At 39.3% G+C, this 15,555-nt stretch overlaps 1 protein-coding gene across 1 annotated transcript; it reads left to right on the top strand.

The window, feature by feature from the left end:
• The first annotated feature begins 1,227 nt into the window (after positions 1 to 1,227).
• sod1 (superoxide dismutase 1, soluble) lies at positions 1,228 to 3,883 on the top strand. Its single transcript, XM_034890501.1, has 5 exons — positions 1,228 to 1,407; positions 2,604 to 2,700; positions 2,851 to 2,920; positions 3,313 to 3,430; positions 3,514 to 3,883. The coding sequence occupies exons 1-5, from the start codon at positions 1,336 to 1,338 to the stop codon at positions 3,619 to 3,621; spliced, it is 465 nt and encodes a 154-aa protein (XP_034746392.1). The 5' UTR covers positions 1,228 to 1,335; the 3' UTR covers positions 3,622 to 3,883.
• The last annotated feature ends 11,672 nt before the right edge of the window (positions 3,884 to 15,555 follow it).

Raw genomic sequence — 15,555 nt, 5'->3', positions numbered from 1 at the left:
TGGTTGTGTCCTCATGGAAATACAAATTTGAACCCTGTTACTGGATTTTGTTTTGATTTTGATTAACATATCAATATAATGTAGTGTCTGTTTCCCTGCAGACATACTGTATTTCATATTGATTAACTTGACATTTGAACCTCAGATTCTGCAAGCCCAACTCTTGTTCTTGAATAATTTTAACAGGGCCACGCGTGCAAAACTTAAGTGAGTATTGCTTGGGACACACTGCTGTAAATATGCTTGTATCACTGATGATTCAAAGGTGTATTGTTGATTGTTCATGATCTGTGACTTGTTTATCTGAGAGAAGCAAATTGACTTGGAAAGAACAACACAGGCCTCTTGCTTTAACAGCTTTTTTTTAAAACTCCTAATGGTTTGAAAGTTGACAGATGTTTCTATGGTTTGTTAAAAACACAGAAGACATGAACATAAAATCTTCAATATTTCAGCCAGAGGAAATTGTTTTTAATAAACTATTTTTGTACCAAATAAATTTGCTTGTTCAAATTATATTCTGTGCTTAGCCCATGCTCAACCTTGGCACACATCATTATCTGTTTAAATGCCATAGGCCTGGTATGTACAGTGATGTTGGAGTATTTCAACTTATGATTACAAGTTGACCCTTAAAACAGGTAAGATGTATCATTAATTGTTATTTCTAGGTCTCAACAGCAAAAAGCTCATGTGACAAGAGACTTTGCAGCTCTCCAGCGCTGTGGAGATACGTCTGGCAGTGTGAAACTACTGCAGACCACACACTTATTTCCAATAAATGTTCTTTCCAGAAATTCTGGCTTCAAATCTATTTTGTACCATTGTTGTACAGACCAACATCTTGTTTAGTGATGCTCTTTGTGACAGAGACAATGCAAGTTTACCTCTTACTTGCATTTTTAGTTACTTTATATGGAACCAGGATGAATAATAAATAAATCACTGGTTGTGCAGGGACATCTAACATCTTGAAGGAATTTCAGTATTACACCTCTTTATTTAGTATGTGGCATACATATCAGCATTGTAGTCCAACTGTATAGCAAATATGATGCAAATATTTGGCCATTGATTGAAAGAACTGATATCAATTAAGATGGCAGCAATACATGTTGTAATATTTGTTTTTTATAATTATTTAAACAGTGTGACGTCAGGCTGCTTGCTATCGTCATCGTCAGTGTCCAATGAAAATGTGTCTTTTTTGGTGATATTTTACTCTGATTGACTGTCTGTGTTATAAGCCCGCCCATCAGGCACTTGCATACAGTTGTCTGGCTTAGCAAGGTTAACGCAACAGAAACTCGGGTGTGCTTGGAAACTACTGCGAAGATGGTTGTAAAAGCTGTCTGTGTGTTGAAAGGAGCAGGAGAGACCAGCGGCACCGTTTATTTTGAGCAGGAGGTAAGGTGTGCAACGTTGTTTTCAGAGGAAGAATTATCTAGTTACTCATTTTAACTGAATTAGCTAACGTTACGTAGGTTAGCTAGCTAGCTAGCTAGCAAAGTTCTCCATTCACAAGCCTGCGGTCATATCCGTTTGCAGGAGACCCAGCTAACTAGTTAGCTAGCTTCATGTTACATTTTAAAAACGAGGTGTCGGACTTGGACAGATTTAGCAAACCTCCACCGGTTTTGCATAGGTTACCTGACTGCACGCTTATTCAATGCAAATTATTAAATATAACATTTTTATTCAAAGTAGTCTGCTCGTGTGAATTATTTTTATCTAGGAAATATGTAAATGTATTGTAATAACCTTTGAACGTTTAAGGTTTAATCATCAACAGCGCGCGCATTGAATACGCCTGTTGCGGTGTCAGTCTTATTTGGTTAACTAGCTAACTTTACTTGGACGCTTAAGGGAGAACTTCTGCTTGTAGCTTTGTTTAGTAATACTATTTTTTTTTTTTTTTCTTAAAGGCAAAACTGCACTGTCAATGATGGCTTTTTAAACAAGCCCACTAATTAATATTTGCGTAGTCACTGCCCCACCCTCGTTCCTGTAGCCGTTGAACGTTACCTGGAATATCTGGCCTTGTTGATAAGGGGCTGGACTCTCATGTGCCGTCGAGGTTAGATGGTTTAAGCAGGGTTGTGTTGCTTATACAATAAATTTAACCCAGATCCTCAAGGACAGTAGCTACTGGCTGAGCCAGCATGTTGCTAAATGGAACCTTTTACAAGTTTTAGATTTTCTCTTTGCTCTAACGCAAACTCTTGTCAAACACCGGGATATACGGGAGGGTTTGATGCGCTAGCCTAGAACAAGCAAACTCTGCAGCTGGAAGGACTGGGTGAAATGTGTTTAACTATCGCCACTGATTTAAAAACAAAAACAAAACACACTGACTAACTGTCTTATGTACAAAATTCTGAACTCCTCCTTTTTTAAAGTTTAAGCATCTGGTAGAATTTAAGAATCCAAAAATGTAATTCATTTTTTTTTTCAACTAGTTTGAAATAAAGATAAGGTTGTCTGTCTAATGCACATGACATGGACATAATTCTTGTTTTTGTTTACATTTCCTTCAAGTCCTTCTAGCCACCTGGCTTTGACAGTTCTTTTGTTTCTCCTTATATTTTCTCCTGATCTGTTAGGACTCTTCAGCCCCTGTAAAGCTGACAGGAGAAATCAAAGGCCTTACTCCTGGTGAGCACGGGTTCCATGTCCATGCTTTTGGGGACAATACAAACGGTGAGTATTTGGCAGTAGTTGCATGGTAATCTATCAGCTTTCTGAAACTGCAGGACTTTTAACATGCCTACACTCAAAGACTGAATCTCTAATTTCTTTCATAATAAAGTTAAAGGTTTTAATTTTTTTCCTTCTCTTGGTTTTTACCAGGGTGCATAAGTGCAGGCCCTCACTTCAATCCCCACAACAAGACTCATGCTGGTCCTAAGGATGAAGACAGGTGAGTCTGTCTGTTGCAAGAGTATTGTATGTAGCGTTAAACCACATCTTTAGGCCTTTTTTATGAGACAGTAGCTGTACTTTATACAGACTCCTGCAGAGAGAGAGAGAGAGAGAGGTACACCATGCAGCAAAGGGCCCCACCCCAAAATATACATTTTGGACATCAGCTGATCTTTAAAACATTAAACTTTAATAGTTTGTGCTTAATAAATCGGCATCAGTCATAAAAATTTATTTTAAGTGAACATACAAAATTCCCCAATAGCATTATTATGACTTGAAAATTGATAAATGCACACAGAATGATGACCACATGGTTAGTTTGTAGCATGCACAAACATTGGTGATGGTTTGAATGTAAGTCATTTTATTTATTTTTTATTTAAATAGGCATGTTGGAGACTTGGGCAATGTGACTGCAGGAGGAGATAACGTTGCCAAGATAGACATCACAGACAAGATGATCAACCTCACTGGCCCCCACTCAATCATTGGCAGAACCATGGTGGTAAGAGAAAGGGACTTATTGAGCCTCTAGACTATAAACTTTCAGAAGAGAACTTTTTTTCTAACTTTCGGCCCTGTGTTTAGATCCATGAGAAGGCAGATGACCTGGGAAAAGGAGGCAATGAGGAAAGCCTAAAGACGGGCAATGCTGGTGGACGTCTGGCTTGTGGTGTGATTGGCATCGCCCAGTAAACTCTGCCAGATCATGCAGCACTGGAAACAACAACAACAACTCTTCCCCACAGCACTTAATAAGACCAAGCTACCTAATGTGACAGTGTGTCCTTTGCAGTACTCTATGGGTTTTTATTGATAAGTCTAGAGAGTAGATGAGCCAGGCTTTACCTTGTCTGTTCCTCATGCCAATTGTATGTATGGGTTTATATGACAGCTGATTAGTTTTGGTCCAAAAGAATTGGTAACACACAAGTAATAAATGGATGTGTACAATTTACAAAGTTGTCAGTTCTTCGTAATCCTGTGTGATATTTTTGCCAGTTTGAAGTGTGACAGTTGAAACGAAAATTTGGGATATAGACCAAGTAATATTTGATCTTAAATAATTTTTCTTTTAGGGGACATTTTGGCTTGTTTTAAACACAGGTTTAACTAATACATTAATAGTTGCATACCATTGTAGGTGTGCCAATCTCAGGGCCCTGCCAAACTTCCTTAATGGCATGGCCATTGTTGGTGTTAGACTTGTGGGTTCATTTAGTTTGTTCCTCTATAACTGCATAAGTTCTTATGGATACATTAGAATTTGGATAATTGTTACCAAAATTGTGACTGTATAGTGTTTACATATAGGTCAACTTTAAAAGTGATTTTTGGATTACCAATTGGACAACACCCACTAGTGGCGCCAGAAGGCCCTGATTTACTGTGAATCATTTTCTTTTGGTAATTTGATTTGTTACTTTGAATTTGCTCCAGTAAAATATAGAAAATGTCCGACCTAACGTAATATTGTCTTGTGAATGCCTACTGTGTCAAAACCTAGTCCTAACACCATACAATTGTACAAAACTTATTTTTTGTTTGGGTGCATTTTTCTAAATAAAGCTTTTATCACCAAGTGACCACAAACTAGTTAACATATAGAAGCCCGCACCTGGACCTGATGGGTCCCTTACCTCACAGTTCCTAACGGACCGTCAGAGTCGGTCGTGTCACGGATATAGCTGCATTCACGCGGCGGTCTCTGGACATGCAAAGCCTAATTCGCCAGAGGGGGTGCTCTGGCATCCGCCAAACCAGAGGAATACCCTTTTCAGGTATTATTTACATATGGCTCCCAGCTCGTCACCCTTGTATCGTTACCTCACCCGGGGTTCGCTTGGCTCCGTCGTCGTTGACGGGCTCCAATGCTGCTCGTTAAACTGTCTAATTTTCCTTATTCTAAACATATAGCCTACATGTTACCTACGTTAAACATGCCCAATGGAAAGTAATGTAACTAACAACTTTTAGTGTCGAGTAGGCTATTTGAATAACTTTTTCAGTGTAATACTCTAATATACGTTAGTAGGGGGGTAATGGGTTGATAGTTTAACTTGACAAACACTCGGAAAGGTTGTAAAATAGGCCTAAATAAGAGGGAAAAACAATGAAGTTCAAGATAACTTAATGGAGGATAAAAGTGGTAAGGACTTCAGCTTTTATTGTATCTTTTGCACTGTAGCCTACCGGTTGGTCACCGGTGGCCTGTCAGTCATCATTCTGTGAAGACCTGACTTACTGACAGACATGCAAGGCTATAAGGTAAGAAAAATATGTTTAAAAAGACATTTGTTTTCCTATCTTAAAGACCATCGGGCTTGGTTTACTAATAGGACATTTTGGTTCCACGTTGACATTACCAGAAACAATAGAATAATACAAATATACGAACACCGAGCATTTAAAACAAGGAAGTGTAAAAAGAGGTGATTTTAAAGATGGAACTGAATCTGCAACTTTGAACAGCTTTTAACTGGACTGTGTATGTAAGATGCATCCTCCTCTAGAGGGCATTGCTACTCTTCATAACTCAAGTTGTAACAGGTAGGCTCAGGTCCTCACAGATGGATCGCATCACATTTTGTCCACCTCATCTTTAAAAAAGAAAAAAACATGTTGAGGATTTTGCATGTTTTTACGTTGTAGGGATGTAGCCATGCATACCAATGGCTGAAATGTTAATGCTGTTATTTTATTTTTCATATTCGCAGCACACACAGGCCTAATTCGCCAAAATTATTTCCATTAAATTATTAATTACTATTGCATTATAAGCCTACATTAAAAAACATTACATTTCATGTTGGGAGCCACCCTACTGAAATATAAATTCAGTTTGTGATCTTGTGATTTTGAGTTGAAATTGGAATCTTGATCTTCATCCATGATATTAAACTGAACAGCTGTGTCCTGCACTGGCCAACACACTCACACACACACACACACACACACACACACACACACACACTCACTCACTCACTCACTCACTCACTCACTCGTACAGTATACACATCCATTCTACCAGTTGGCACTTAAAGCCTTATTTTCATGGAAATGGTGGATGGTCCCATGTGAAGTGCCTTGGCACTCTGCTTTTCTCCCTGGGGAAATGAGAAATTGGAGGGCCATCAATGGAGTCACTACATCAGGGAGCTATCCAGATGCAAACTGCAGAGTGTGAATAGTTAATTCATACATTTAATGCTTAGCTCTGAAAATGTGCAGTGGAATAATCATATATGTAGCAAAATGTGTGGAAAAGCTATTGGCCTATGGGGTGTGTCTCTTTTTCTGCTGTTTACTTAAAAAAAGGCAGCTTTGAAGGCATTCAGGCAGCAGAATTGGAGGCAGTGCTAAGTAATAATTAGGGAAGCCTTTTTATTTTAGTTCTAAAATTAACATCTGCAGTTCTTCAGTAAACAATGGTTTTCATCAGGGTCATTTCAATCATGGGAGACTTGTTTTCAGCTATGCAACGGTTTATTGTACATAAGCATAATGAAGTTTACAGTCTTTGGAGCTTTAGACTCGTTATAAAATATTTTATAAAAGGGGTAAGGAAGACAATCCCCCCGATGGAGTCTAGACACTGGTGGGGGCGGTGAAGGAGCCCAAAGACCAGACCGAAGGAGTCGACGGAGCGTCCAGCACGAGGAAGACCCAGGGTGCTTTGACTGGGTGACGATGACTGGAGGTGGAAGGGGAGGTGGCTGGTTGCACGGTTTGCCTGAAATGACAGCTGACAGCAGCAGGGAAAGAAACAGATTTAAAGCAGGGTTGTGACGCTGTGATTGGCCCTTGGAATTCGTAGCCAATTCTGTTTGGTTTAACAGGAAGGTGAATGCCTCCAACAGCTGATTTGAGCAGTGAATAAGTGTTACATCTGTCTGAAATATTGACACTGAGCTACATTAGTGGTGGCAACCGAATGTTGGCACAGTTTTTCCAGCGAAGAGTGTCGCTTTTCTTTTTAGATTTTTTGCATTGCTTTTTTAGGCCTTTATTTGACATGACAGCTTAGACTCAAAAGGGTGGGGGGAGGGGGAGTGACATGCAGATATGGGTCACAGGTCAGAACTGAACCTGCGACCGCTGCAGCAAGGACTGAGCCTCTGTACATGGGGCGCCCGCTTTACCAAGTGAGCTATCCAGGCACCCCAGTCTTTCTTTTTTTATGTAGAAAAATGTATTAGCCTTTATGCATGGAAGTCAATGTATGCATGTGTCTTTCCACTATGCTGGCACTAGAAGTGGTGCTGTTCCAGGCCAAGAAGAACTCACAGGCAGCCCCAAACTGCACATATTAGTGTAGACAGATGCAGCCAGCAGAGCGGAAAGACAGACGGACTGTAAAAGCTGGTATAAATAGCCTGGGAGTGGAAGTGATGAATAATAGAGACTTACCAATGCCGCTGACAGTGAGGGAGATAGGCCGGGACAGCAGGGGAGTCCAACAAAGCTTAGTATAAAAGCAGAAAAAATAGAATAGAATGAGAAAGACAATGACTAATATCTAGCTACCTGTTGACAGATGATTATGTGAGAGGTCATTTGTCATTATAATATTGGACTTTTATGTATAATCAATATGTCCTTATTTTTATTCTTGGATATAAGGCTTACGATGGACTTTGTTCCAAGGTGTTAGCACTAATTCTGATCTTCTGGCCTCATATTTAAGTGGTGTTTCACACACCACTTTTTAAATGTTGACAAAAGCATTTGCATGTGTAAACGTCAGCACCAATCTTCAACTTCCCAGCATGCCTTTAAATTCAGTTTAATCCTAGAATGAGTCACCATAAAACAGACAAGCCATACTTATGCAAGGCTTGGAGCATAACTGTCACTGCATCACAACAACAAGCTTTCAGGTAAAAGGTAATGCTTAAGATGTATTCATCCTTTAATAGCCACAGTTTCAGGGTTTAACACAACACGATAGTTGTGCGTGTTCTTCCCAAGAGCGGTGAACCAGTCTTACAGGGTCCAGTCCTTTTGTTGCTTGCACGTCGCAGTGAGTGCACACATGCATGTGTCTACATCATATTAAAAAGAAAGGGGACAATGTACTGCTATTAACTGATAGCCATCCCACACATGTACACAGTAATACTTGGAGGTGGTAGGGCTGTCCCTCAAGGTGTTTTAACTGAAAGATGACTCAGAGGTAAAGGTCCTGCTTTTCAACCAAGTTACGTAAGAAGACAGAAGCACTTGTGGGGTTTTCTGTGTCTATGTGCCACTGTTAGTAGTTGTACTTGGATATTTACAGGTTTGTGTTGTTTTTATTTCCCATACGCATCCAGCTTTGCACTCAGAAGCACTGCTGACAAGAACTAGTGTGGTCACATTTCTTCCTATCGTCCCCCTCCCCCAGGGCTGCAACAGTACGGCCCAACGATCTAGCTGAATACTCCTGACAGGCCTTTACTTGTTTAACAACTGCATGCTATATGTATTACGTTCCCACCCACCTAGAATATGAATGTTAATTTATCTGTAGTGGAATAATTCTCAACTTTACTGGATATCACTCATTTGGAAAATAAAAAAGCTCATTCCGTTGTGTGGCTTTCTAACATGTGATTGACCCAATATGGCTGTCAGTTCAAGTTTGGAATTAAACTGCAACCATTGCAAAGTTGACTGTCGTTAGGGCTGGAACCAACGAATATTTGAATTATCAATTAATCTGCAGATTATTTTCTCAATTATTTAGTTAGCTGTTTGACTACAAATGTAGGGAATTGTCAAAATGGAAATGGAAATACATTTTGGAGTCAGTGTTTTTTTTTGTTTGACCCCTAGGGGTTGAGATAAATAATTGATTATCAAATTTGTTGCTGATAAATTTCTGTTGAGTGACTACTCGATTAATAGAGCAGTGGTTTTAGCTGTAATTATATTAGCACGGGTTTGTGTGATTTAGGGTACAATTGTTACTCCAAGACAGTTTACAGTCTGGTAACTGCATGCACACAGATCCATGTTTTGAAACAAACACACAAGAACCTAATCTGCACTCCGGCCTGAATGATCCTATTGAGGTTTTGGTGCTCACCCCCTTGTGACCCTCCTCTATTTTCTGGGGTGAGAGTCCACCACTGACATTGTGGGGATATTTTAGAGACTAGGAGCCATAGGTCAGGGGTGAGATGCCATAAATGGTGTCTGTTCTATGAGACATGGTTGGTTGGTAGACAGACTAATTACATGGCCCCCATGACCTAACCTCTGACCCCTGAGCTGTGTGTCATGTGATCATGAGAGTGGACCCCCTGAACACCCTGTTGCTCTTGATATATATATATATAATTTATTTGGGGCATGTTTCCCCTTTATTAGATAGTGACAGTGGATAGACAGGAAAGGTGGGAGAGAGATGGGGGAGAGTGACACGCAGCAAAGGGCCACATGTTGGACTCAGGTTGGACTCAAACCTGGGCCACTACCAAGAACTCAGCCTACAGGGGTGCACGCTGTTACTGGGTGAGCTAGAGGCTGCCCCATACTCTCCATCTCTTATTAGAGGCATAGTTTGAGTCAGAAAGGACAAGTGTCCCAGTGTTTAGATTCTGGAAATAGTCAAGTAGCCTAAGCATGCTGTGGGATTGGCCTACGCTGTGTGCAGGCTGTGTAGAGATGACTCCAGAGGGATTCAAAGGCATATTTAACACATTACCACCTCCCTCTTATCCATGGTCAAACAGCAGTCTAGGCGTCTGACCTTTGCACTCCGTGACCTCCTAACCCTCACATCCACATCCATAACTCTCACTTTTACTCAAGACTGTGCTTATTATTCTTTCTAGGATGAAGGGCTGTAGGATTTTCAATGATTTTTTGTAGATTGCTGTGTGAGGAAGGGGACGGAGACAGACATGATTAGATATTTTTTGGCAACTGAGTAGCTTGCCAGATGCTGACCTTGGGTGACATTCCAGGGATAGCTCTGTGTCAAACTCCTGAGTGGTCAATGGCAGGAATATCACTTGATAACTACCAGTATTTGTATGTTTCTGACCATTTGTACACAGATTTTACAAAATATTATGGTTGTTAAATGCTTTGTAAATGGTAGTTTCCTGCCGCGTACCTTTACTGTAGCGTTTTTGAGTTGACACGTAGTATGTCATAAAGAAAACTAGTGCTTGCAACAATTAGTCGATTAGGTGACTAGTTAGTCGCCCAAAAAATAATGGCAAATAGTTTTGATCACCAATTAATCTTAATTTTTTCCAACATATTTATAGCTCCTTAAATGGGAGGATTTCTTTCTTGTTTCTGTTTAATAATATGAACAACAAATAACCGCAATTTTTATATTTTTGGGGTTTTGGACAGGTGGTGTGAAAAACAATTTTGTCACCTTGGACAAAAATCTTTTGGAAAATTATCAATCAGTTAACTGAAACAGGACTAAGAGTCTATAGCCCTGCTATCAGCTCTGTAAGGACACTCAACACCAAGCTGAGGCAGATGGGAATGCCAGTAGTTTAGCATGTATCGGACAAATTGAAAACGTCTCCTGATAGTGGCACTAGACAAAAAGTCAAGTCAAATCAAATCAATAAAATCCTTTGGCATTCATCCTCAGAAACCATGAATGTCTCTACAAAAATTGGTGCCAGTTGATATAGTAGATGTATGCATGGGAAAACCTTCCCCTGCCAGTGGCACTAGAGGAAAGGTTAGCAGATCACCACAGACAGTAGAATTTATCTTCTGGGGACAATGGATGTCTGTAACAAAAGTAAATGGCAATCCATACAATTGTTGTTGAGATATTTAAAATTTAGACCAAAGTGGTGGACCAACATTGTCATGCCAAAAGACATGACGCTGAATAATCTACAGATTAATGGATGGTAAAAATATTTGTCAAATTGCAGCCCTATATAACATTTAAAAGCCCAATATTCAAAATATATTCAGTAGTGTTTAATTCATTTGTATGAAAGTGTCCATGATCATGAGGGAATCATATGCTGGTGTTCATCTACATATTACATATTTAAAATATGTTATTTGCAATTACACATTTTTACATGTATGATCAGATAAAAAATGATCTGTTTTGAATGTCCCCCTCTATTCTCTCCCCCACCTCTTTGTTTTCCAGAGTCCGTTCATGCATATGTCCTTCTGCAGGCAGACTTTAGCTTCCGTTATGTAAATTCATTCTCCATCCAAATGTTATCAAAGCAGATATTTATGTAGTTACAGAAAGAGGAAGTAGTGAACACTATGAAAAGTAGAAGCCAGTTGTGCAAATGTTGTCAGCAGTAGGAAGGACAATGAGTAAGGAAAGGGTGTGTTGTACATTCTGTTCAGGGTGGGGTCTGATCATTGAACCAGAAGGATAGATCAGTCTTTACTAATTTACAGCAAGTATGTTTGCACATGCACATTTGTCTACACTGTGACTTCTCTGTATACGCACACCATACGGTTGAAATGCTTTTGTGATTATTTTCTTTTTTGAGAGCTGCTGATCCAGTGCACTTTTATCCATGTGTGTATATGTCTGTGAGTTTTCAGTTTAAGACTCTATACGTACGTGTGAAATGTTAAGGTCAGGTGTGAAGTGTTCTGCAATTCCCACTAGAAAGAAGACCACTACACACCCTCTTGTATCATGGAGGTAGAAAAGACAGGGCCGGGGACAGAAAAACGAGGTGAAAGAGGGAAGGAATGAGGGAGAGGGAGAGAGAGAGAGAGGGTCACTAACGTTCTTATTAATCTCACACAGAATACACTCTTACATAATACACAATACATTTTTGTCTACGGCCACACTGGCAGGAATCGTCTCTCACAGACTGTCCTCTCTCTCACTATGTATTCCACTCTTCAGATTGTGTCTTCTCCTTCTGCTCTTCTTTCATTTTCATTTCTGTCCATTACAGATAATGGAGAGAGTCTGGGCTCTGACCTCCTCACTCTCTGAGATGAAGGAGGAAATTACTGTGCTAATATGCGCATATTTTGCATTCTTTTGATTTACCCAGCCTAATATTATACACTTCACCCCACATTTTGCTTAATTATTCATCTACTTGTGAAAAGATTTTGTAAAATAATTCTGAACCGTAAAAAGAGGAAGAGGGCTGCATCTGCTGACTCTTTTCTCAGTTAATTGTTTGGTTTATAAAATCTCAGAAAATTGTTAAAAATGGCAGTGTCACAGAGAGTTGATATTCAAAGTGTTATTTTGCAGCAGTTCAAAAAACAAATGTATTTTCATTTACAATTATGGAACCCTTCCCTGACTTAAACAATTATCTTTCTGTTAATCTACTAATTGATTAATCGACCAATCACTAGGTTCAGATTGATCATCTATGTACTGAAGGTTGCCAATGATGCCTAACTGCGTCTTAGCAAGGGTGATTGAAATCTCCTGTCTGCCAAGCGTTATCCAAGAAGGACCAATGGAATGTAGGCTTGCATTAGCCAAAGGCCCCCCACTTTGGGTACAACACAACAAACACTTGCAAGGATATATGTTTTTCTTACATCACATAGTTTCAATGTAGACAATGCTGTAATTGTATAATTATCTTTAATATGTAAGCTGTATTTATGTTTCCTCCCAAGCCGACTCTTTGTTCTTCCACAGAGAGATGTTGGTGACCATTATTCTCAGTTGGTTGTTGTGTGTGTGTGTGTGTGTGTGTGTGTGTGTGTGTGTGTGTGTGTGTGTGTGTGCTCTTGCTGCTGCTTGAAGTTATCATCATATTAATTACTTGTGGTGCCCTCAGTCTTGTTAGTCCTGGAGAGCAATTAACCTGTTTTAATTAGAGTGGTGTTGCTGGAGGAGCTGTAACACCAACACCTGCAATTACAGAGCGTAGGTCAAAGTGAGAGTGATTATTCTCCCACCAACAGTTGGTTTGAGTTTGTTGCTAGTAGTAACCCTTACTGGCACACTTCTTTAGCACTAACAGTTTACTGACAGTTGATATTTTTTGCTTCCTTGAATGAAGCCCAGTGCAAGCAATTTGACAGCTACTCTACACTTTCGTGGATCCAGTTTCCATCGATTCATTAAATTTACAGCATCTTTGGTCTTACTCTTGTTTATGGAATCTCATTGTTTTCTGATTTGTAATCACTATCATTGCATTTGTTGTCCAACAATGTTTTCAGTTTTCAGTCAGGACATTTGAGAACTATTTTATTGGCAGGTCTTGGGCTAAAATTAATATATTGGATTAGGGTAAGAATAACATAATGGTAAATGTTTAACCTAAACCTGTGGATAGAGAGATCCCTGCTGCTTGCACGTGGTTTTTCATTTAGTTTTGAACCTTCTATCACATATTGATGCCTTTTACCAGGATCAGTAGCTGCTCGTTAACTGTGACCCTGAAGCCAGTTGCATGCTTCAGTTGTGGTTCAAATCTTTGCTCCATTAATCAGCTGAAAACAGGAATAAGAGGACAGGTCGTCAGAAGGGCAGTTTGTTACTCATTCAGAAAACCAATACCATTGTCTAAAGAGACAAACACCTCACCCACCTCAGGGTCATGTAGCGATTCTTCTCATTGACCCAGTGCCTTGGATACCTTTGTGTTTGTGTGTGTGTGTGTGTGTGTGTGTGTGTGTGTGTGTGTGTGTGTGTGTGTGTGTGTGTGTATCCACTCTATTTATGATGGTGCATAATTGAGACATATGAGTGTTCAGCCTTTAAAAAATCAATTCACTAATCCATTAATTCAATACGGGATAGACTGTTCAAATGCCATAGTAATTACAGAGAAAACTAATACGACGAATGCAAACAACACTGATCATTTATCTCTCAAATACCAAGGTCAATAGGTCAATAATAATGATGGCAGAAGATAATAAAACAATAAATTAATACATTAAACATATCATCAACCAAACAATCAACAAATAAATGAATATAAGAGTATTAATAAATGAAGATTTACACAATGATTGTAAAAGCATTGTTTTATTTTAAGTTGAGTATTCCTATGGGAGAACACATTTGCGATCTGGGTACTGTTCAGTAATTAGGTAGATATTGTAAGACATTTTCTGATGTCTTACACTATCTGATAATGTGATGATATCAAAATGAAAACGTCTTCAATGTGAAATAGGGCAATACTATTTCTGGTGTGTCTATATCAAATGGCCAGATGAAGTGTGGGTTGTCCTGGGGTTCCTTCACTAGCTTGGCAGAATCTCACAGCCTCATCAAAATCCCATCCTTCGCTGCCTCCTGTTGTATGCCTCTTTCTGGCTGTTTGGGATTCTAATTATTTGGGCTTGCCAGTCAACAGCATAAACCCCAAAAAAGCACTGATGTGTTAGCAGCGTCACACCAGTCCAGTATATATACTGTACTACATACATACTATATATATATAATATATTTTTTAATGTTATTTTTATAGCAGGGCACTATGGTCCTTGGTTTTGCTGATGTACACAGAAAGCGGCAGTGCAGTGGGGTGTTAGGTGTCCTCTCCACACACACTCCACTGCACAATATCTTCCACTTCTGCAGTCTGGATTTTACCATGCTGTTTGTGTGTATGTCCACATCATAGTTTTTTGGGGGTATTTCCGTCTAGTAAACGGAATTTTTGTTCAAGGACTTCACTGAAATTACATATTTTACAGGACAAAAATGATTAGCTCATGTATTCCACATTCCCTTGTTGGTATTTTTACCTGTAGTAATACTTTTTCATAGTTCACTAACAAAATGTGTGTGCACAATATGTGACGTGCAAGCATGCACACGTGTCTCTTGTAATTGATCATATTTTAAAATTCAATACTTTGTATGTACCTACATGTGAATGTTTGTGTGTGTGAGTGTGTGCGTGTGTGTGTGTGTGATGTGTGTCTTGTCTACATCTGTCTCAGTGGGTGGTAACTGTTAAACTCTTCCATTTGGTGGGATTACTCCTCCAGTCCGTCCTGTGGGAGCAGCCATCAGCCTGTCATCTTTCAGAGGAACACGACGCCTTCTGATGCTTTAATCCTTTTTTCCCTCTCCTCCCCTCCTTTTCTCACACTCAACCTCTTAACCTCATCCCATCCACCTCCCTCCCTCCCTTTTTTTTGCTGGCGCTGTCAACTTTTAGCTGAAGTGGCTGAAACTGCATTAGATTCAGCAGTGGTTGGGCTAAAAGCTGTGAAGTTACAGCTCCGTCGGACAAGTTCTATAACAAAATGCGGCTGCTATATATTGTTATGGAAAGAAACTTTCCTCTTTGTTTCATGTAGGTGTTTAGAAGATTTAAACCGATGACAACAAGCTAAAGAAAGAAAAAAAACGAAGACATTTCATTAGTATTTGTTTTTTATTGAATCCATTGTTTATCCCAGTAGTTTTACACAGTGTGAAATATGAGTTGTAATATCCTGAATTTGGAAATATATTTAAAAAAAAGAGAGTTTATTAGTTAGTAGTTTATTATTCATAATAACAGGAATCATGATGACTCCATTATTTACTTTTGTATTAATTGTAATCTCTTATGCGTTTAATACAGATTTTTTAGTGTGTTTAATTGTGTGTGTGGAAACCCGAGAGTAACTAAATGGGGTTAGATGATGTAAATTTGAGATGGCTGTGTGTTACAGACAGTG

The sequence above is a fragment of the Etheostoma cragini genome, chromosome 13 (assembly GCF_013103735.1).
Source record: "Etheostoma cragini isolate CJK2018 chromosome 13, CSU_Ecrag_1.0, whole genome shotgun sequence".
Classification (NCBI taxonomy): domain Eukaryota; kingdom Metazoa; phylum Chordata; class Actinopteri; order Perciformes; family Percidae; genus Etheostoma; species Etheostoma cragini.
The sequence above is the reverse complement of the archived record's forward strand: the minus strand, read 5'-3'. Positions and strand labels throughout refer to the sequence as shown.

What these genes read in the sequence shown, in the direction of transcription:
- sod1 (XM_034890501.1), top strand. Translation starts at nt 1,336, where the DNA reads ATGGTTGTAAAAGCTGTCTGTGTGTTGAAAGGAGCAGGAGAGACCAGC. An exon ending in CCGTTTATTTTGAGCAGGAG is followed by an intron (nt 1,408 to 2,603) that starts GTAAGGTGTGCA and finishes CTGATCTGTTAG; the next exon opens with GACTCTTCAGCCCCTGTAAA. An exon ending in TTTTGGGGACAATACAAACG is followed by an intron (nt 2,701 to 2,850) that starts GTGAGTATTTGG and finishes GGTTTTTACCAG; the next exon opens with GGTGCATAAGTGCAGGCCCT.